At 50.7% G+C, this 22985-nt stretch overlaps 1 protein-coding gene across 1 annotated transcript in view; it reads left to right on the top strand.

The window, feature by feature from the left end:
- TENM4 (teneurin transmembrane protein 4) overlaps positions 1-22985 on the top strand; it is a 1459233-nt gene that overhangs the window by 1314094 nt on the left and 122154 nt on the right. The window contains exons 17-19 of the mRNA XM_060274010.1: positions 275-469; positions 8611-8811; positions 17382-17567. Coding sequence (XP_060129993.1) covers positions 275-469; positions 8611-8811; positions 17382-17567 — 582 coding nt within the window. The remainder of the gene's footprint in view (positions 1-274; positions 470-8610; positions 8812-17381; positions 17568-22985) is intronic.

Here is a 22985-nt window from a genome sequence, read left to right on the forward strand (position 1 = left end):
GCCTTGATGCACCTGGGCGGGGAAGGGGGCTAATAATTCTGACCACACGGCTGCCGCGACTTCTCAAAAGCCCAATAACTAGCCCCTTGGAGTCCCAGCTGAACAGAGCAGCTGCTCGTGAAACAACAGGCAGGTGCTCCAACAGGTAAGGATGGCTATCGGTAGGAGCGATGCTAATAAAACGATGCTAACTACTTGCAAAGTCCTCGGCCCCTTGCAAACGGGAGTTTTAAACTGTTGCCTTTGTTGTTGTTTCCTCCTCCCTGCTTCTCAGCATCTTGCCCGGTCTTATGCAGCGGCAACGGGCAGTATATGAAAGGGCGCTGCTTGTGCCACAGTGGGTGGAAAGGGGCCGAATGCGACGTCCCGACCAACCAGTGCATTGACGTCGCCTGCAACAGCCACGGGACCTGCATCATGGGCACCTGCATCTGCAACCCGGGATACAAAGGAGAGAGCTGCGAGGAAGGTATTTGCAGGCATCAGCCAGTGGGTCCTATTTCCCCCCTTCGGTTTTCAGCGCAAGAGAGAGGGGAGTTGTTCACAGGCGCACCAAGTCCTAGGGGCCGAGGCCCCCCTCAGTGACTTCGCACAAACCTTGAAGTGCCAACACCACCGTTTGAGCCTGGTTATCTTTCATTTTCGGTACAGTAACCGGGTGAGGAAATGCCCAGTCCATACCTGCCAAGTTCCTGCCGGAAAAATAAGGGATCGGACTGGAAGTAGCAGACCGGAAGTAGCGCTGCCGCCATTTTGGAACTGGGCGGAACATGCTCAGAAGCGACTTTTGATGCTGCTCTGCCCAGTTCCAAAATGGCTGCCGCACCAGAAGTCGCGCTGCAGCCATTATGGAACTGGGCAGAGCAGCATCAAAAGTCGCTTCTGAGCATGCTCCACCCAGTTCCAAAATGGCCGCCGCGCCAGAATAAACCGGGGGGAAACAAACAAATCCGTTTTTTCGGCTGGGAACAGCTGGAAAAACGGGGGTTTCCCGGGGAATACGGGAGACTTGGCACCAGTCAGAGAGGGCTTCTCAGAGGCAGTTCGTATACTGACATGCTTGAAACTCCTTCCCCATCTGCACATCTAAATGTATGCATTGGTTGTTGTTTTTTCCTGGTGTGCCATAGTAAGCAATTTACTGATTCCATTGTTTATGGAGTAGCAGTGCATGTGAAATGGTGTGTTTGCGTGCTGCTTTTCCTTTGCAAGGGTCGACAAACTTTTCCAGCTGTGGGCCGGTCCGCCGTCCCTCAGACCATGTGGTGGGCCAGAATATATTTTGGGGAAGAAATGAACGAATTCCTATGCCCCACAAATGACCCAGAGGTGCATTTTAAATAAAAGCACACCTTCTACTCATGTAAAAACACGCTGATTCCCAGACTGTTCGCAGGCCGGATTGAGAAGGCAATTGGGCCGCATCCAGCCCATGGGCCTTAGGTTGCTTGCCCCTGTTTCAGAGTCTGCAACCCATGTCATATTCTGGCCTTGTATTCAAGCACTGCTTCATCAACACCATCATTTTATTTGTATGCTGCCTTTCCATAGTTGAAACTATGCTCATGGCGGCTTACAACATGACAAGATTTACAAACATAACCGCAGTCATGAACAATAAATAAAACACATCGAAAAGTACACAACCAAATGGAAACAATTTCCACGTAAATCATAAGATCTAAAACTTAAGATACAACAATAATATCAGGAACAACAAGCAACAGCTCTCTCTCAACCCCCGGTTAACAATCCTCCGTTCAACAGCCTCAGCTTTTGTAGCTGGAGTCAGTCCGCACTCCACTCTCCCAGGCCAGACGGGAAAGGGCCAGCAAGGCAAGGGTGCAGGTCGTCCAGGGCTCACAGCCAAGGTGGTCTCATTTAAAACAACGCAGATAACAATTTAAAACAATTTAAAAGCAGCTGCAGTCCTTGTGAAGCCTGCCAAGGTGGAAAGAGGCAAGGATAGGGTCCTTCAGGCCTGCAGCAGGCTGTCCTCCAGCTTCAGAACCGAACGTCTCTTTTTAAAAACGTCTTGCCTTAAGATTCCTTTCCGTTCTGAGATGGAAATGCCATGGCATTTCTCCTTGATCTGCATTCATTTCCTTGTCTTTTATAAGGCGCTGTGTTTTCATTCTTTCCTTTTATGTGCGTGAAAGATGGAAGCTCTGTTGCTATTGTTTGGTGGATTGAACTGCTCTCTTAACGCCAGACCTCCCGTTATTGTGAAGCGACGCACAAAGCGGCTCTCGGGACAGTGCCGGCGGACGGATGTGCTTGTGTCAGCAAGACACCCATCAGTCAGCTCCTTCGGAGGCGACAAGCAGGAACAACACGTTATAGCAAACACAAGGCTGCCTCTGAAAATGGCAAGCCTTCTTCTCTCCCTGTCCCAACGCGTGCTACCCTGGTGTCATCACGATCCACGCCTTCTTTCTTTCTTTCTTTCTTTCTTTCTTTCTTTCTTTCTTTCTTTCTAAAGAAAGGTTTCTTTATGGATTTCAGCTAGTACATCAGCAGGTTGTAACTTTTCTGATTATTCCAACGGTTGCTGCTTTTAGATAATTATGGTTCTGATTTTCAAATATATAAAAGGATGTTCAAATATATAAAAGGATGTCGTATAGAGGAGGGTGAAAGGTTGTTTTCTGCTGCTCCAGAGAAGCGGACACGAAGCAATGGATTCAAACTACAAGAAAGAGGATTCCACCTAAACATTAGGAAGAACTTCCTGACAGTAAGAGCTGTTCGGCAGTGGAATTTGCTACCAAGGAGTGTGGTGGAGTCTCCTTCTTTGGAGGTCTTTAAGCGGAGGCTTGACAGCCATATGTCAAGAATGCTTTGATGGTGTTTCCTGCTTGGCAGGGGGTTGGACTGGATGGCCCTTGTGGTCTCTTCGAACTCTATGATTCTATGATTCTATGATTTTGTTCATATCAGTTGAAATTTTATTACAGCTCTATTCAGACAGTGTTTTTTTGCCCGTTGCTTTGAAAGTCTCTTAAGGCTATCAAGTTGGACAGAGATTCTTAAATAAATAAATAAAAGCCCAGTATTATTTAATCGGATGGCAGCCACAAATTAGGACAAGCACCAAATGAAACACATTTTCCTAGGAGCCTTTGAGCGGTTGGGAGATTTCCCCTTTCCTGCTCAGCATTTGTTTCCCATATGCAAGACAATATTTCGTATTTCTGCCAAGAGGAAAGGAACATTAAAAAGAATCTATGAAATATGTTACTTAGGAAATCTGTGGGATTCCTTCCCCCCCAAGCTGTAAATCCCTCTAATAAAAGTTGATTTCAAATATTTCACAAATATTATTTCTTTTCCTTAAAAGAGGGCCATCTGGTCTTGATCTCAGTGCTTCTTCCTCCAATGTTTAAAATATGCCTTTTCTGTTCTCTTAACTTTTCTCTCTTACACACACACACACACACACACACACACACACAAACACACACAAGCCTATACAGTGGAACCTCAGTTTTTGAGTGCCTTGGAAGCCGAACGTTTTGAAACCCGAACTCCAGAAACCCTGAAGCAATTGCTTCCGTTTTCCAACGCGCCTCGGAATTCGAACGGCTTCTGAGGCGTGTTTTCTCCATTTTCACCATTGAAATTGCCGACAGCCCTTTGCACATCGGTTGTCAAAGGTTTCGGAAGTCGAACGGTCTTCCGAAACTGAGTACGTTCGACAACTGTGTTATCAAAGCGACATTTTAAAAATTTTTACTTACTTATTTATTAGATTTCTTTGCTGCCCCTCATCCGAGGACCACAGGGCAGTTTGCAATATAAAAACACAAAAGTACACACTATAATAACAAACAAAAACAATAGCTCTGCACGCATGCACCCACACACACAGTTTAAAAGGCCAAAGAGTGTTTAATTGGCCAAAGGCCTAGATACAGAGGGATGTTTTTGCTTGGTGCCTCGCAAGCCTCCCTGGGGAAAGCACCCCACAACTGGGGAGCCACCACAGAAAAGGCCCCGTTCTTGTGTTGCCACCCTCCAAACACCACATAGAGAAGGCACATGGAGACGGGTGTCCGATCACGATCGCAGGGTCTGGGTTGGTTCATATCAGGGGAGATGGTCCTTGAGGTATTGCGGTCTAGCCAGATCTCTCCTGCCTGTGTTTTGTTGAAGTGAACAGGAATCGTGCTAGTCTGCCTATTCTCCTGTACCTCTCCCATTTATCTCAGTGGTGAGTGGTCATGTACGATGCTGGTTGCAGCTTTGCAAAACCTGGAGCACATGCTCTTATTACCGAGCTGTGTTTCCTCCCCGATTGTATCCAGCAGGTTCAATCACCAATGCATTGTTATTGATTAATGTATTGATGGACTCCTAAACACAGTGCAGCCATACCACTGAAATAGTTCTGGAAACAGACGAGAAAGCAAGATAGGTTTGAAAAGCAATACGAAGTGAGCTCCTAAGGCAGAGACGCTTTTTCACCCAACTGGAAAAAACTTGTCAAAGCAAGCGTGTTTGCAAATGCTTCTGAAAAGCACAGATAGTAGGTGCCTGCTTCAACGGAGACGGCCTTCCACAAAACTGGGGCAGCCACACTGAAAGCCCTGCTCCTGAGATTCTGTGAAGTGGGCTTCTGGTATTGTCACAGTCCGGTCGGCGGGCGGTTGAAGCCCTGGCTGAGGACGTCAGGACCAGAGGCAAGATGGTGGTGTAGAAGCAGGAACAGGTGCAGGGTTGAGGGTCCAGCAGCAGGCAGTCGCAGGGTCAAGGAGCAAGGCAGAGGCGAAGGTCTGGGAGTCAAGGAGCAAGGCGTCGGCAGGGCAAAGGCCCAAGGGTCGAGGATCAAGGCGTCGGCAAAGGCGAGGGTCCAAGGAGCAAGACCTCGGCAAGACAAGGGTCCAAGGAGCAAGGCGTCGGCAAGGCAAGGGTCCAAGGAGCAAGAGGCCAGAGGCAACCAGGCAGGGATAGCGTTGCTGTGGCAAAGAGCTGAAGGGAAATGCTGAGCTTTTATCCCTCCCAGCTCCTGCCACCAGGTGCAGTGAGGTATCAAGTGGTCTCACCTGAGTGACCACTCCTTGCCTCTCCAGCACAAGCTGAGGTCTTCACCTGAGTGGCCACTCCTTGCTTCTCCAGCACAAGCTGAGGCAGGCCCCAGTCCTGCAAAGCACTACAGGTCAGAGCCTGACTCCTGCCCATACTCCTGACAGGTATTCTGGGGACTTAAACTGTGTAGCTATTTCAGTTCAGCTAGTGCAATTGGGAGAACAGGAATGTTGGAAGCTGAGCTATCCTGAGTTAGACCTCTGGTCCATCTAGCTCAGTATTGTCTTCACTGACTGGCAGCAACTCTCCCAAGCTTTCATAGAATTGTAGAGTTGGAAGGAATGCTAAGGGTCATCTAGTCCAACCCCCCGCAATGCAGGAATCTCATACATGACCGACAGATGGCCATCCAACCTCTGCTCAGAAACCTCCAAGGAAGGAGCGTGCAGAACCTCTCGAGGGAGACCATTCCACTGTTGAAGAGCTCTAACTGACAGAAAGTTTTTCCATATGTTTAGACTGGACATTCCCAGCAATACCCGGAGATACCAGGGATTGAACCTGGAAACTTCTGCATGCAAGGGAGATGCTCTGCCACTGCGCTATGGTCCTTCTACCTTTGAAGGTGGGGCTACCTTTGAAGGTGACTCGGAAACTACAACTAATCCAGAATGCGGGAACTAGACTGGTGACTGGGAGCAGCCGCCGAGACCACATAACACCGGTCCTAAGAGACCTACATTGGCTCCCAGTACGTTTCCGAGCACAATTCAAAGTGTTGGTGCTGACCTTGAAAGCCCTAAACGGCCTCATCCCAGTATACCTGAAGGAGCGTCTCCACCCCTATCGTTCAGCCCGGACACTGAGGTCCAGCTCCAAGGGCCTTCTGGTGGTTGGCTCACTGTGAAGAGTGAAGCTACAGGGAACCAGGCAGAGGGCCTTCTCGGTGGTGGCACCCACCCTGTCCATCAGATGTCAAGGAAATAAACAACTGAAGGCATCTGAAGGCAGCCCTGCTTAGGGAAGTTTATAAGGTTTGATGTTTTGCTGCTTTACTATTATTATCATGCAGTGCTTATCCTGAACTCCAAACAACAACAACAACAACAACAACAACAACAACAACAACAACAACAACAACAATTTATTACTTATACCCCGCCCATCTGGCTGGGTTTCCCCAGCCACTCTGGGCGGCTTCCAACAAGAGATTAAAAATACCATATTCTTCTGTGTATAAGACTAGGTTTTTCCCCCTTTAAAAATGTCAAAAATTAGGGGGTGTCTTATACTCTGGGCCATCTCCCCCCTCATTTTCTTAAATCTGAGTCCCCCAAAATGGGGGGCATCTTATACATCTTATACATCTTTTTCTGTCTTATAGACAGAAAAATATGGTACATTGAAACATCAGTCATTAAAAACTTCCCTAAACAGGGAACCCCTAGATCTCCCACATCCTCAAACACTTCTGCTCAACTTGCTCAGTCAGAAGAGCACAAGACTCTTAAATCTCAGGGTTGTGAGTTTGGGCCCCACATTGGGCTAAAGATCCCTGCATTGCAGGGGGTTGGTATAGATGACCCCGGTGGTCCCTTCCACTTCAACGATTCTGTGCCCAGTGGAGAATGCTGTTTTAGCTTCAGCAACCTAATGCTACACTCGGCCAAGGAAGTTCTCTGGCGCCGGCCCTGCAGAAATGAATGGGAGCCATGGAGAGGCGTCTGTCATTTCGGTGGGAATGACCCGGGAGACTTCCCCCGGTGGATCGGTGCCCCAAATCACGGCTTCTGCTGTTTGCACCTGGAACGGATCTCTAGGAAAAGGCTGGAAACCTCCACTCCCTTGCTTGCAGCGGAGCAGCGGAATTTGCTGAGCAGAACTTCCTGTTAAAACAAAAAACGAAAACCCACAACCATGCTATTCTTCTTCAAGCAGAAGAAGAAAGTGGGGAACGAAAAGGGAGAAAACGCACACACATTGAAGCTTTTGTTCACAAAGGAGGCAGAGAAACTCTCCGATCCAAGACCCCTTGCCACGGTGCCAAGAGTCTGAAGCGATGCGGCCAGCGAGGGCAAGATTAAAGTAGCCATTGTACCGGGCGCCTTCTGAAAGGGCTCGTTTCAACATGAAAAATGGCCCTGGGATTATGATGAATGAGGTGTTCTGACATGCATGCAACCTCCCCCCCCCCCGGGTAATCCTGTGTTAACGCTGAGGTAGCAGAGCGCTCTTGCCGCCTGTGATGGAGACCCCTGTACCGCTCACCTCCTTCCCCCCCCCCGTTGGCCTTCGGAGAGGATGATTAATTGCCTATCCATTGCCCCTTGTCAGTTAGCCAGCAATCTTTGTTCCCCACAGTTGAACCATCTGCCAGCTTGCTCTCCCTGTTCTCCCTTTCATGGCTGTTACTTCTGAGGAAGAAGACAGTCAGGGGGCTGAGAGAGGTCCCTGTGTTCTAAGATTGGTGCCTTTGCTCTTGGAAGCTTTTAACAGCCCCGGAGATTTATAGGCTGCCTCCCTGATGATGCAAAAAGAGTATGAGTCTTCATACCACAGAAATATATCCTCACGCAGCTCAGGGAAAGGGCTAAGCAGCCACCTCGGTGCCTAGGTAAAATGCAGGTGACTTTGTTTTCCGGCCAATGTAAATTAAATCCTATTTAAAAAATAAAAATAAGCATTCAGATCACACCAGGCAGGTGGTTTGTCCGGTAGCTTGATGCTAGCAGGAGAATCTGACAAAGGTGTTTGTCTGCTGGGATAACTCAGCCAAGAGAGAATGGAGCTCTTAATCTCAGGGTCGTGGGTTCGAACCCTACAAAGGATTTTTGCATTGCAGGAGGTTGGACTAGACTCCCAACTCTACAGTTCTATGATTCTATTGTCTTCGTGCCATAGATGCACATTTGGCTTTGCATAGCGCAGGAGGGTGGGTCCCTGCCCCCAGGAGCTTGAAATCTATAGTTCAGCACATGGGAGGGTGTTGTTGAGTTGTAGAGTTGGGAGGGGTCATCCAGAGGGTCATCTAGACCCACAGGAATCGCAGCTAAGAGGGAGGAAGCGGAAGCAGGCGTCAGATGTGGGAAACATAGCATGGCAGCGCCCATCCTTTGGAATTCATGTTTTCTTTCCAGCACGTATGGAAAACCTTCCTGCCCTGTCAAGCCTTTTGAGTGGAAATCTTTACCCTGCTCTGCATTTGCATTGGGTTGGAAAATGGGTTTTATATACGGAATCCTTTTCCCGTATTTTTCTGTCGCCGGTTCTTCTGCTGTTAAAGCGCTTAGCGATGTTTCCACAGGAAGCAAATCCGCAAACGGAAGCGATGAATAGATATATTTATCTGTAGCAAATCCTCGCTCAGCCGTGAAGCTCACCTGGGTGTGACTCGGGGCCTGCCGCTCCCTCTCTCACCTTGCCTACCTCGCAAGGTTGTTGCGAGGATGAGATGGGGGGGGGAGTACGTCGGCCACCTTGCACTCCCTGGAGGGGCGTAAGCTGAATAAACAAATGAGGTCATGAATGTGAACCCACGCTTGTTTTTACATGTCCATCTCTTTTCCTCCCTTCTTGCTGCAGTGGACTGCATGGACCCCACCTGCTCCGGGCGCGGCGTTTGCGTGAGAGGGGAATGCCACTGCTCTGTTGGTTGGGGAGGCACCAACTGCGAGACCCCCAGAGCGACCTGCCTGGACCAGTGCTCTGGCCACGGCACATTCGTGCCCGAAACCGGCCTGTGCAGCTGTGATCCCAGCTGGACTGGACACGACTGCGCCATCGGTAATTGCACCTGCGGCTTTCCCCCATTTATTTCTTTCAACAGTGCATGGTGGTGTTAGGGGAGGGGGGGGACACACGTCCGGCTCCTTCTGGGGTCGTTTGCCCACCGTCGGTCCCCAGCTTGCACTCCGACCTCACCTGTGGCTCCTAGAAGCGGCCAGCCTGTGACAGCAGCCACACTCTGAGATACGGCTCCGACTGGCCTGCTTAACCAGGTAAGGGGAGCGGATGGGGCTCAAACCCTTGGAGAGTTAGGGACTCTCCCTACCGGTACATGCGAACACAGGCTCTGATGGACTGAGCGGATGAGACCAAGAGTGGGCCCAATGGTCAAGAAGGCAGTTTCTGCAAAAGCTGTAGAGGGAAGTGAGGGGCAGGTGGGGCTCATCCACCTGGGAAGGTTGCCCATCTAGGAGAAGGAATATTCTGATCCTAAACCTCCGCTGCCTTGTAGTAATAATAATAATAATAATAATAATTTATTTATACCCCGCCCATCTGGCTGGGTTTCCCAGCCACTCTGGGCGGCTTCCAACAGAAAAATAAAACACAGTAATCTATTAAATATTAAAAAGCCTCCCTGAACAGGGCTGCCTTCAGATGTCTTCTAAAAGTCTGGTAGTTGTTTTCCTCTTTGACATCTGTTGGGAGGGCGTTCCACAGGGCAGGCGCCACCACCGAGAAGGCCCTCTGCCTAGTTCCCTGCAACTTGGCTTCTCGCAACGAGGGAACCGCCAGAAGGCCCTCGGTGCTGGACCTCAGTGTCCGGGCAGAACGATGGGGGAGGAGACGCTCCTTCAGGTATACTGGACCGAGCCCATTTAGGGCTTTAAAGGTCAGCACCAACACTTTGAATTGTGCTCGGAAACGTACTGGGAGCCAATGTAGATCTTTCAAGACGGTGTTATGTGGTCTCGGCAGCTGCTCCCAGTCACCAGTCTAGCTGCCGCATTCTGGATTAGTTGTAGTTTCCGAGTCACCTTCAAAGGTAGCCCCTTTGTAGGATATCTTTAGGAGAAGAAAAGGCTAAGGAGGTATATCTGGAGTCCCTAAGATGGTTGGATGCCTTGTACCTTCCACCAACTCCTGCAGCCAAGATGGTGCCGGACATATTGCTCTGCTTTCCTTTGGCCCACGTCAGCGAGGCTGGGGGGGGGGTCCTTGTCTTCTGGGCAGCCCAGGACTTTCAATTCGCACTGCCCAGGCTTGCGCCCCAGGGAGGTCACTTTGGTACTGCTGACACAGCCGTTTGTCTTCACCCCCAAAGGCGCACTCCATTGTCTCTGGAGACATGACGGAGGCCAACAATATACCGCTTAGCTGCAGTAGTCTCTAAGCACCTGCACCCACAACTCTCCTTGCTCCTCCATGTACATATAGGCCAATAGTTCATGCAAACTATTCATTTGGGGGGTGAGGGGGGGGAGCTATGCCTGTCTTAGGAGTACAGCCACGGTTGGCGTGCAAATCCATCTTTCAGAGCCGAGGCCGAGATAGACTTGAGAGGTCCGGGTAACAAATGGGTGTTTACAAACCACCTTGGCAGAGATTTCTTGCCACCAGGCATGAAGCAATAATAACTTTCTTAACATCGGAAACTGCTCTGTGAGGGATGGAGTCTTGGAGCCGAAGGTTGAGTGTAATACTGAGCCGCCTGACAAAAAGTGACTCAGGGTGCCTTCTGCAAATGCAGAAAGGGGAAAGGTTATGTTTTTGCTATGCGACCCCTGGAGGGGGTTGTTTTCCGTGGGACTGGGGTTGGAGCAGGGCTGGGGAGAGGAGTTATATGCAGGAAATAACGGAAGGGGATAGGCTGCCGTATTAAACCAGTCCTCAAATTGTAGTTTCTTCTCATTTTCTTCAGGAATTATAGTTAACGGCTTTGGGGTCTTCTTTTTTTAATGGTAAGCTGTTGGTTGGAAGGCATAATCCTGTCTCCCTCATCTCTGGAGGCCTCTAAAGAATGGGGTCTGTGTTCTTTACTAGGATCCCAAAGTCAGCCACCTGGAAATAGTTGGTCTTTGCGGACAGGCAACCTAAGTTAAAGTTAAGGAGCCCAGGAATATGGTTTCAGTGCCAGAACTGAACTCGCACACGTTCCACACAAAACAGAAATCCACTCCTGGTCTTTTCCTGCGCTCCCCAAAACTCTTCTTTTCAGCCTAATTTAGCATGCGGAGAAAAGCCTTTTTGTTGTTGTGAGCAATAGCCAGAAATCTAGCTGTTTCTACGCTTGCTGCTTGCGTTCCACTCAGAGATCTGCCATTAGATCCCAGTCTTTTTGTTCTCCACTGTTTCTGTAGGAGACCGATAGGGGAGAGACACGTTCTGTTGCAGCTGGGGCAGAGGAAGGTGTCCGGTTGTGCTGCTGCAGATGCACCATGCCATTTCTTCTCTCTGAGCTCCTCCCAGTGGCCATTCCTCCTCTGGTCACTGCTGTGGACCTCCCATTAGCCCGGAGGGTACCATCTCTTGGTTGCAGCTCTTGCAACCTAACTCTTTATTTTGGGTTGCTGTTGGACACATCCATGCTGATGGTTTCTTTAGCTGAGATTCCTGCATTGCATTGTACTAAATGACAACTGGGGTCGCTTCCAGCTCTACAATTCCGTGATTCCATGATTCTAGGCGGCCAGCTAAGGTCATTGTCGCACAAAGAAACTTGCTGACCAGTCCTGCAACCTCCTCCATTAGTTTTTGGTCCTCACTGGGCACAGGAACCCCCAAACTGGAAGGGGCTTAGGGCACCAGACAGACAGACCCCCCCTCCCTGTTTAGGTGCCAAGGTATTTCATAAGGCCAACATGGAGATGTTGGGGGGGGGATAACATCACAGAGGGACAGAGTGTTATCAACAACCGTTGGTGCCCAAATTTTCATAGGTTCCCCCCCACCCCCTACTTGTATCCCTGAATTTAAAAATTTCAGAAATAACCCGAGTGGTGTCTAAAAGAGAGGAACTGATTCATCACCCAGGGATCATTCAAAGATAAGGGATAATTTATTGCGGCTTTGCTGTCCTTATGTAGCCCAAATGACTGACATTGTGGCTTCACACGGGTTCATCCTTTTGCTACAGTGTGAGAGCTGACAGCGAGCAGCCTATCTGGGGAGGGTGTTTGTTTGTTTGTTTGTTTTAATTGCAACACAGTAGGAAACTCGCACCCTTCCAATTCCGGGGGGGGGGGGGATCGAGAGTACCAGTGGGGTGGGCTGCTGCTGCTTAATTAAGCTCACTTGAAACCAGAAAATCCAATTTAAGACAGTTTGTAATTATTAAATTTTCTAATAACATTTTGAAGGTCAGTGGAACGGTTCCAGTTTTTAAGCAGCTCTGGGCAATTTTTACCTGATCTTCTATCTTAGCATTAAATCCACATTTATTAAAGGATTTAGCACGGGTAACAGAAGAGTGGAAGATTTTTTTGGTTGGCAAATGTATGATCTTTCTCTTAATAGAGAAAAGGGTGTGTTTTTGAAAAGTGAGGCTGGTGCTAGTAATATTACTTATCCCTTCTTGCTCCACTTTGAATTGGACATGAAAGAATGAATGAGGGCCTAAACCAAGCATGTTCAGTGGGTTTTGTTTTTCAAGAATGAGCAGACTCTTTTGGAAGGGAAACTGGAAAGGGCCGCCTCTGCTCGCCTGGGAGCCGTTTGAATTCGCCCCAGGCGACCTGGCAAGTAGCTAACCAGAAGCCTATAGTATCTCCAGAGTTGCATTGTTGAGACTTGTGAGAATTGTCTTTCCCCTGCAGCATTATACCAACCTGGTACCCTCCAGATATTCTATACTACAGTTCGAGATTCCTGCATTGCAGGGGGTTGGACTAGATGGCCCTTGGGGATCCCTTCCAAATATAGGATTCTACAGCTTCCTTCAGCCCCAGCCATCATGGCTAATGGCCACGGATGATGGGACTTGTAGCCTAAGACTTCTGGAGGGCAGCAGTTGAGGAAGGTCTGTGTTTACACACTCATTGCTGCGCATTTGCAAATTCTCCCCTTTCCAGCAAGCCCTGAGAACGCACCCCTGGGTGTTTAGCTTTTGTTATGCTGGGAAAGAAAGAACAGGACCTTTTCTGGGATCAAAGGTTTGGCCAGGAAGCAAACAGCAAGCGTCTTAAGCTCGCTCACATGTTTCGTGAGCCAATCCCCTCTCCCTCCCCCAGAAAACTAGCCTGTCTCAAGCCAGGAACATTTCATTACTTTGTCGAAGCAGATTTTCTTCAGCCAAGAGGGATTGCTTCCAACAGGCAAGAAGTGTGCTCTCAAGCCAGGCATTCGCTATTTTTATTTAGTATATTTTGCAGTGTTTTGTGGGAAGTGCATGCAATGCGTGGCCTCCCCCTCCTCTGGTGGCGCAGAATCGTCGCGGCACCTAACTGCGCACAGCTCATTCTGAGCACTCTCTTGCTACTAGCGACGTGCTTCGAAACAAACGGGAAAACACACTCTTTATATCAGTCGATGAATTGCATGTGGATGAAATCCTGCCCTTTCCAGGTTCTTCATCTCCAGGCCGCTTAATTGTGAGCTTAGTACTGTATCTGATACTAGCAACGTGCCTTAAAACGAAGGAGAAATCTTGGCCGTCAACAAATGAGCTTCCCAGTTGTTTATTTATTTATTAAATCCGTATGCCGCCCTTCCTCCCTAGATCTTGGGAAGGTTCACAGCATAAAATACAAGATAAAAAGATAAAACACATAATAAAAACGAGGAGGGGGGACGCGATAAACCCCCTCCAACCACCCCCTCCCACAGACACATTTAAAAGGGGCATAAGATGTTAATTAGCCAAAGGCCTGGTTGAAGAGGAATAATAATAATAATAATAATAATAATAATAATAATAATAATAATAATTTATTTATACCCCACCCATCTGGCTGGGTTTCCCCAGCCACTCTGGGCGGCTTCCAACAAAACAGTGAAATACAATAATTTATTAAACATTAAAAGCTTCCCTAAACAGGGCTGCCTTCAGATGTCTCCTAAAAGTCTGGTAGTTGTTGTTCTCTTTGACCTCTGGTGGGAGGGCGTTCCACAGGGTGGGTGCCACTACCGAGAAGGTCTTCTGCCTGGTTCCCTGTAACTTAGCTTCTCGCAGCGAGGGAACCGCCAGAAGGCCCTCAGAGCTGGACCTCAGTGTCCGGGCTGAATGATGGAGTTAGAGACGCTCCTTCAGGTATCCTGGGCCGAGGCCGTTTAGGGCTTTAGAGGTCAGCACCAACACTTTGAATTGTGCTTGGAAACTCGGAGGAACATTTTCACCTGGTATCTAAAGGTGTATAATGAAAGTGCCAGGCAAGCCTCTCCAGGTAGAGCATTCCATAAATAGGGAGCCACCACAGAGAAGGCCCCGTTCTTGTGTTGCCACCCTCAGGTCCTTTATGTGCAATAAATAAATAAAATAAAATAATTGCATCAATAAAGTCGCATGGGAGAAGCTTGGTGTCTGTACAGCAACAACTGTCCCTCTGTGTGTGTGTGTGTGCCAGAACCAGACAAAGGGCCTTCTCGGTAGTGGCACCTGCCCTGTGGAACGAGCTTTCAACAGATGTCAAGGAAATAAGCAGCTATCCTATTTTTAAAAGACATCTGAAGGCAGCCCTCTTTAGGGAAGTTTTTAATATTTAATGCTGTATTGTTTTAATATTTGATTGGGAGCTGCCCAGAGTGGCTCGGGAGACTCAGCCAGATGGGCGGGATACAAATAATAAATTATTATTATTATTATTATTATTATTATTATTATTATTATTATTATTATTTACCTGTACCATGAGGAAAAAGAGACAGTGTCTTCTATGCCTTCTGCAGACATAGCAATTTCCCTTAACATTTTACCTCTCCCTGTCTGCCGAAGAGGGACCTGTAGGCAACTCCAAAGTCAAAATTCACCCTGAAAGCCTTCAGGGGGAGAGCTCTCCGGCCTTAAAAACTGTCTCAGGTCCCCCTCCTACATGAGACTTTCTGAGCAACAGGGCGAACGGATCGGCGTGCGAGGCAAAAACAGCGGGAGTGCGCTGAGCACCTCACGATGGCGCAGGGAGCAGCCTGAGCTGTTCTCACAAACGGTGAAAAGAGATTATAGATGAAAGGAAATATTTAACCATCAGGTTTTTGAGGGGAGGGGTGGAGGGAAACATTTGGTGTGAAAATATTTGTTATTGGGGGGAAAGCTTTGATGCCCGCGGAGAGTCTGTTAGATCTGCTCAGAGAGGCAGAGTCGGCATAACGGAACAGCCCCCACAGGCTCGCGGTGCTGTAATAAGAGTATTTAAAGCCTCCTTTTTCCTCCTCAGCTTTCTTCTCATTTGCTTCCGAGGCTCAGATTTTGTATAATCTCATTTTTCGTTGCACCCGCAAAAAAAACCCTATTTGTTTTTACTATTCTTTTTAATTTAGGCTGCGCATATGACTCAGATACCTCTCTGTTGAGGGCGGCAGGGGGGCCAGAGACCACAGCTGGGCAGTTTGGACCAAACAGTGATGTCGTAATTAATTGTCATCCCATAAAAATCGGGCACGATGTAGACAGAGACAGCCTTATCCTTGTGCAAAGTGCTTTGCAGCATCGAACAAATAAAAAAAGAAGGGTCCCTGCAGCGCGCCCGAGTCACACGTCTCTCCTGGGAGTGACACGGTGGCTCAGGGCCCTGCGCTGCCCGAAACAGCAGTGTGGGACTTGTGTCCACCAGGCAGACTCCATGGGCCGACCGCCCCATCCCTGTCGGTCCTTGTGCTGGAGCAGCTAGCTACGCCCCTGGGCTGATGCAGCAAACTGCAGCTGGTTCAGGGTCCTGGGGCTTGTAGCTCCCTATGGAGCAGTGATGGGCAACCTTTTGAGCTTGGTGTGTCAAAATTCGCCAAAAAACCGAGCATAACTAGGGTGGTGTGTCACTTTGAGAAAAAAACAAAATTTTGTGATATTTATAGTTTAAATAATAAAAATGTATAATTGTAATATATAACTGTATTTAATAAACAAAAAACTAATTATTTAACCAAACCAAAAAACCCTTATTTATCACAAAGTGCCCAGAGTTGTTGAGCTTTTTGGGGGGAGCTGCTGACCAAAGTTTTGGAGGTTTTTTTGGGAGGTGCAAAAGTTGCTTTGCTTTTGGGGGGGATCCCCCAAAGCTGCTGCACTTTGGGGGGGGGGAAGAGAACAGAAATAAATGATGAATAATACCTTTGCTGGAACTAACACGCAGCACCGACATAGTCTGCCAAAGCGCCAAAAAACCAGCACAGAAAGGGTTAAAAAACCAATCTCTGGCTACCAGCAACAACAACAACAACAAAAAGGATCCGGGTTTTAACAGCAGAGACAAGCTCTAGTGGAGACAAGCTGTAGAAGGAGTGGGGGAACAAATGGGGGGGGGGACAACAAGAACAGCGCGAATGGGCCGATGGGGCGCGTGCCAGCAGTGAGAGCTCTGCGTGTCACATCTGACATGCGTGTCATAGGTTCACCATCACTGTTATGGAGCGAACTGCAGTTCCCAGTAGTGTCTCCCAGCCCCACCCGGAGATGCTGCCTGCTATGGCCTTTCCTGCCGCAGTGTTGCTGCTCTCATTTATTGTTATTGCTGCTGCCTCCGCCTATTATATTTCGAGGGATGGTTACATAAGGCTGATTTCAGCCAGGTGTAACGTTAGCACAGGCTGAGAGAGCTTGGGCGCTATTTCCTCCCCTCCTGCAGGCAGTGACCTGAAACAAATGTCTTGTATAACGCCAGACCCCCTCTTCTTCCCCAGCTACTCTCTGGGGAATTAGGCCTGCCCTTAATGTAGCAAGATGCACAAAAGGAGAGCTTTCTGGGTTCCAGTCCAACTTGCAGCGAAAGGGCTGGATGAAGTGAATTGCAAGGCCACAGCATATATTTTTTATTAACCATAGCGCTTGGGGTTGTGGGTATTCCTTGCCCAGCAGATTCCTTAAGCTGCATCCACAATTTCCCGCCGGGTTCCATAGTCCTGCAAGACATTGGAGAGAAAATGAAACGTCCTTTGCGAAGGTTTGCAACGCCCGAGAACAAAAACGTGAGGTTTTCGTAGGCTCCTGGCCTCATAACCGAAGAGCTAACAAGCCGCAAATAAATAGACTTTGCCTGGGACGCTTAAACTTTATTTTCGGGTGACTCGGGGCCTCATCGTTTTCACACTTAAGCAGTTTTTTATTAAAAAGCGGCTTTTGTTCCTATGACGTGGCAGAGCCTCCTCTTCTGGATTCGCCCTGCTCCACTCAAAAGCCACGGGAGCCGTGATAGCACCCCAAAGTAAACAGGAGATTGGTGTGCTTCTCCTCTGTTTTGTAAACTGCTTATTAGATTCTTGTTATCAGAAAGAATTGCCGTTATGAGCTGCAAGAATTCCTTTCTTTTCCCCCACTGGCAAGGTAGCAGAGTGTGTCTTTTTCCTTGCTTTCTTCCACCTCACCCACCCTAACACTAAAATTCTGACTTTCTCTCCCTTTTCCCCCCCCTTCCTTCCACCCAACCCTCCCCTTCCCCTCCGCCCGCCACCCCGGGCCTCCTCCCCTTTCTTCTCTTCCGCAGAGATTTGTGCCGCGGACTGCGGAGGGCATGGCATCTGCGTCGGAGGCACCTGCCGTTGCGAGGAAGGGTGGATGGGCGCCGCCTGCGACCAGCGGTCGTGTCACCCACGTTGCAACGAGCACGGGACGTGCCGGGACGGCAAGTGCGAATGCAGCCCGGGCTGGAATGGAGAGCATTGCACCATCGGTAGGTGTAGGGGCAGAGCGCTTTCGCCCAGGGGGAAAACCCATGCGGAAAGGGATAATCAGTGGGGTGGTGGGGTGGAGGATCTGGGTGAAAGGAGCATGCTTAATCGAATGGCCGCGACATCCCCGCAGCATGCACACCCCCTTCCTTCCGTTCCTGGATTTCCATGTTCCAGTGTCATACATTCCCATGTGCGGCGCTCCCCATCCCGCAGCCCCCCACAATGTCCTTTGATGCTCTGCCCATGTTCAAGCCAGGGCCATGCGCAGTCTCCAGCTGCTCAGAAAGGGGACACAGAGTATACACACACACAACCCAGCACCCCCAAGATTCTCCTCCGCTTATTTTTTTTCCCCACATGGAGAAAGTTTCCAGACCTTAATTAATTAAAATTATATACTACCCTTCGTCTGAAGATCTCAGGACAGTTCACAAGATAAAAAAAAAAAGTTGAAGGCAAAGCTTCAGAGTGCATAGGAATTATTTATACATACATACATACAGTGGTACCTCGGGTTAAGAACTTAATTCGTTTTGGAGGACCGCTCTTAACCTGAAACTTTTCTTAACCTGAGGTACCACTTTAGCTAATGGGGCCTCCGGCAGCCACAGCACGATTTCTGTTCTCATCCTGAAGCAAAGTTCTTAACCTGAAGTACTATTTCTGGGTTAGCGGAGTCTGTAACCCGAAGTGCTTGTAACCCGAGGTACCACTGTAAATACAAACATACCTGTCACAGTGGCCGGAGTGGACTACTTCAGAGTAACGACGCTACGCAGCTCTGCATTTTATTCTTTTATTGGTGCTGCGTATTTACAGTGCTCAAGTCATTGCTATTTACACGGAGCGATGTTGTCAGTCGGTTTCAGAACCTCCTAATGGCTTTTGGCGCGTCTTTCTCCAACACAAAAGCTTTGGCAGACCCATCCTCTTGCCCCTCCTCTTCCTGCGTAATTCTGGAGTTGGAGGGATGGGTCTTCCCCCCTTGCTTGCCCCTTCCTGTCCCACCTGGGACCCTGGCTCCTCTACCTTGCCTGAGCCTCGGACACGACTTCCTGCTTCCCCACTGGAATCGGAACTCTCCCTGCTTTCCCCTTTGCTCGGGGACGGGCTTGAACTCAGGAGGGGAGGGACTTCGCGATATCCCCTGTCCCTCACATCCACCCCCCTCCCAAGCTCTCCTTCACCCCTCCCCAGGCCCCCCCCATGTGTCGGTGACGACTGGAAGCCTAAGAACTCAGTGCTCTCCGAGCCCGTTGGTGTGAATACCTCCCCCCAGTCCTGCGAGCCCCCCCCTTCCGCCTGGGCGGACGGGAATCCCAAAAAGTCCGTGGCGTCAGAGCTGGTGGGGGTAAAAACGTTCTGCCAATCTGCTCCTTCCTCTGACTGGGTGGATCTCGGTGACACCCATACCTCATCCTCTGGTTCCTCAAACTCCGCTTCCCAGCGCCATGGTGAGCTGCTCTCCCGTGCCTCCTCCTCCTCCCCCTCCCTTTCCATGTGCCAGGGCTTGGGTCTGTGGGGAAAGAGGGCGTGAAATTCTTCCACCAAGAATTCCTCCTGTATCTGAGTGGCTGGGACCCATTCATTCTGGGACGGTGGAGCATCCTCCCATGCCATGAGGTACTCCAGTCCCCCCACCCCCCACCTTGAATCCAGGATGGCCGTGGCCTCATTGAGTTGCTCCCTGCCTTCCCTCTCCCCCCCTCCCTCGGGGGTTTGTTCGCTGTCTCGGAGCCTGCTGCTTTCCCTGTACGGCGACAGCAGCGATCTATGAAACACTGGATGCACCCTCATGTCCTCTGGCAGTGCCAGCCTGTATGCCACCGGGTTTACCTGTTGCGTGACCGTGAAGGGGCCCAGCCTTTTGGGTGCCAGCTTTTTGCACCTCCCTCTGGTGGGAAGGCCCTCCGAGGACAACCACACCTTGTCCCCCACCCTGATGACCTCCCCTTGTCGCCTGTGGCGATCTGCCCCCTTTTTGTACGCTTCCTTGGCCCTCTCCAAGTGTTCTCTGAGCTGCTGGTGCACCGTCTCCAGTTCCTCTGCCCAATCCTCAGCCTGTGGGCCCTCCTCCTCCTCCTCCTCCCTCTCCCTCTCTGGGAAAGATCTGAGGTCGCGCCCGTAATTGGCCTTAAAGGGCGACACCCCTGTGGAGACGTGCACTGCATTGTTGTAGGCAAATTCTGCTAGTGGCAAGCGATCCACCCAGTCCGTTTGCCGCTGGCTGACGTAGCATCTCAGGTACTGCTGCAGAATGGCGTTGACCCTCTCCGCTTGTCCGTTGGTCTGCGGGTGTCTAGCCGTCGACAAGCTGACCTCCACCTGCAGGAGGTTCATGAGCCGCCGCCAGAACCTGGAAACAAATTGGCGGCCACGATCCGAAATAACCCTTAAAGGTAATCCATGCAGTCTGAAAATGTGATCAACAAACAGTTTGGCTGTCTCTTCTGCCGAGACTGCCCTGGCACACGGTATAAAGTGACACATTTTGGACATAAGGTCCACCACCACCAACACTGCAGTCTTACCCCTGGACGAAGGCAGATCTGTGATGAAGTCCATGGACACCACTTCCCACGGCCTGTGTGGTGTGGCTAAGGGCTCCAGCAACCCTGGTGGCGCTGCTCTGACCACCTTCGCCCGCTGGCAGGTGGTACAGCCCCTTACATAGTCTCGAACATCTTCCCGCACCCCTGGCCACCAGAAGTGTCTCATGACTAGGTGAGCGGTTTTGTCCCTTCCAAAATGCCCCGCTGTAGGGTTGTCGTGCATCTGCTTGAGGACCGTACGTCGAAGCTGGGTGGTGGGTAGGTACAGCGCACCCTTGTAGAAAAGCAGCCCTCTGCGTTCTGCAAAGTCTTTTGCCTGCTCCCTCCCCCCTCTCAGTTCTCTGAAGATGCGGTTGGCAAATTCATCCGCTGCCGTCAGTGCTGTGAGTTCTGCCTCGCTCACCACAGCTGCTCCGCAGGACCATGCCGACGGGGGGAAAATGTGCCTTGGGGCTGGTGGCGCCTCCTCCTCCATGTACTCTGGCTTGCGGGAGAGGGCATCCGCCCTGACATTCTGCTCCCCCGGGATGTAGTGGATGGAGAAGTTGAAGTTCGAGAAGAACTCTGCCCACCGTATCTGCCGCTGGTTGAGCACCCTGGCAGTTCTCCAGAACTCCAGGTTCTTGTGGTCTGTGCACACCTGGATGGGGTGCTTCGCGCCCACCAGGAAGTGTCGCCAGTGCTGGAACGCAGCGTAGATCGCAAGAAGTTCCCTATCAAACACTGTGTAGTTGCGTTCAGGCTGTGTCAGCTTCCTGGAGAAGAAGGCACAGGGTCTCCACTCCCTGTTGGCGTCCAGTTGCAACAAAATTGCGCCCACAGCTTTTTCAGAAGCATCTGTCTCAATGCGTAGGGGCGCGTCCTGCACCACATGGAACAGGTTTTGGTCTGAGGCGAACACTCTCTTGAGGCTTTCGAACGCTGCTTGCGCCTCTGGTGTCCACTTGAACTTCTGCTTGCCTCTCAGGCAGTCCGTGATGGGAGCCGTAACGCGAGAGAAGTTCTTGATGAACTTCCTGTAGAAGTTAGCGAAGCCTAGTAGGCGTTGGGCATCTTTGCGCGTCCTGGGGCTGTGCCAGTCCAGGATGGCCTGCACCTTGTCCTTGTCCATCGCCAGCCCCTTGTCTGACAGCTTGTAGCCCAGGAAGTCCACCTCTTTGGTGTGAAACTTGCACTTCTCCAGCTTCACATACAGGTGGTGCTCCTTCAGGCGTTGCAACACCTCTCTGACATCTTTCACATGCTGCACTGGGTCATTCGAGTAGATAAGGATGTCATCTAGGAAGACCAAGCATTTCCTGAAGAGGAGGGACCCCAGGACGTGGTGCATGAAGGCCTGGAAGCATGCTGAGCCCCCTTGCAAACCGAAGGGCATCACCAGATATTCAAAAGAGCCCAGAGGCGTGAACATCGTGGTTTTCCATTCATCTCCTTCCCGGATCCTGATCAAGTTGTACGCCCCCCTTAGGTCCAGCTTGGTGAAAATCTTGCCCCTGCGTGCCGCTGTCAGGAGATCATCCACTCTGGGCATGGGGAAAGCCACGGGCTCTGTCACCGAATTCAGCCGTCTAAAGTCCACCACAAGACGGCGCTGTTGCGTGTCTTTCTTGTCCACCCAGAAGACCGGGCTGCCCCCTGCTGCCTTGCTTTCCCTTATGAACCCCCGCTTGAGGTTCTTGTCGATGAAAGCGCGCAGATCCTCCAGCTCCTGGTCGGACATGGCGTACAGCTTGGCTGGGGGTATCGTCGCCCCTGGCACCAGGTTGATCTGGCAGTCAAAAGGCCTGTGCGGGGGTAGGTGGTCGGACTCCGCTTCGCTGAAGACCTCCTGCAGGTCCCAGTACTGCTTGGGTATTGCCTCACCCCCTTTGATATGCATGGTGGCCACCGTGGCTATCGGAGGCCCCTCCCCTGGTTGGTGCTGCATGCAATGTTCCAGACAAAAGTCTGACCCAAACGTGATGCACCTCTGGTGCCAACTGATGGAGGGGTCGTGGCGCGCCAGCCAGCTCATGCCCAAGACGATGGGGGGGTCTGAGATGGTGGTGACGTTGAACGCCAGTGTCTCTGAGTGCCTTCCCACCGTCATTCTCATGGGGGGGGTTTGATGTGTGATGGCCCCTCCCAGCAGCTCCCTGCCGTCAATGGTTGCTACGTGCAGAGGAAAATCCAACTGCAAAAGCTGGATTTGGTGCTCTTCTGCAAAGCTTCTCGAGAAGAAGTTGGCGGACGCCCCACTGTCAATTAAGGCGAGGACCGTCAGGGGATAGCCATTTGGGAGCGTTAGCGTCACTTCTAGAACCACTCCTGCTCTGGGAGGGGTGGGCTGGCTCTGCACCTCTCTGTGCGGGTGGGCGGGCTGGGGCTGTTGTCTGCTGACTGTGCCTGGCTGCTGCCCCTTGTCTCCTGCAGCCAGGCTTTCCCGTTTCCCTGCTGTGGTGCTGCGTCAGTGGGGGAGGGCACCACCGTTCCCGCCTTTCCTTGCCACTCCCTGCGATGTGGGCAGTCTCTGACGAGATGCTGGGGTGAGTTGCAGAGAAAGCAATTCCCGCCCCTTCCCTCCTTGCGTCTTGGCGCCGCTGGGGTTTGAAAAGCCCGCGCGCGCGCGCTATCAATCTGCATGGGCTCCTGGTCCTGGCTGGCTCCAGGCGTGGCCTGAAAGGGTTGTTGAGGGAGTGGCTTCTCCTGCGACCGTGGGAACCAAGCCCGCTTTGCGCGCGTCGCTTGCTTGTCGTTCCACCGGGATTCCTGCCTCACCCCCACCGCCAGAGCTGCTTTGCTCAGCTGATCCATAGTACTGGGCTTTGGACCTCTCGAGAGTTCATCCTTCACCTCCTCGCTCAAACCCAAGTAAAACGCAGCTTG

This window comes from Zootoca vivipara, chromosome 4 (genome assembly GCF_963506605.1).
Source record: "Zootoca vivipara chromosome 4, rZooViv1.1, whole genome shotgun sequence".
NCBI classification, from domain to species: Eukaryota; Metazoa; Chordata; class Lepidosauria; order Squamata; family Lacertidae; genus Zootoca; species Zootoca vivipara.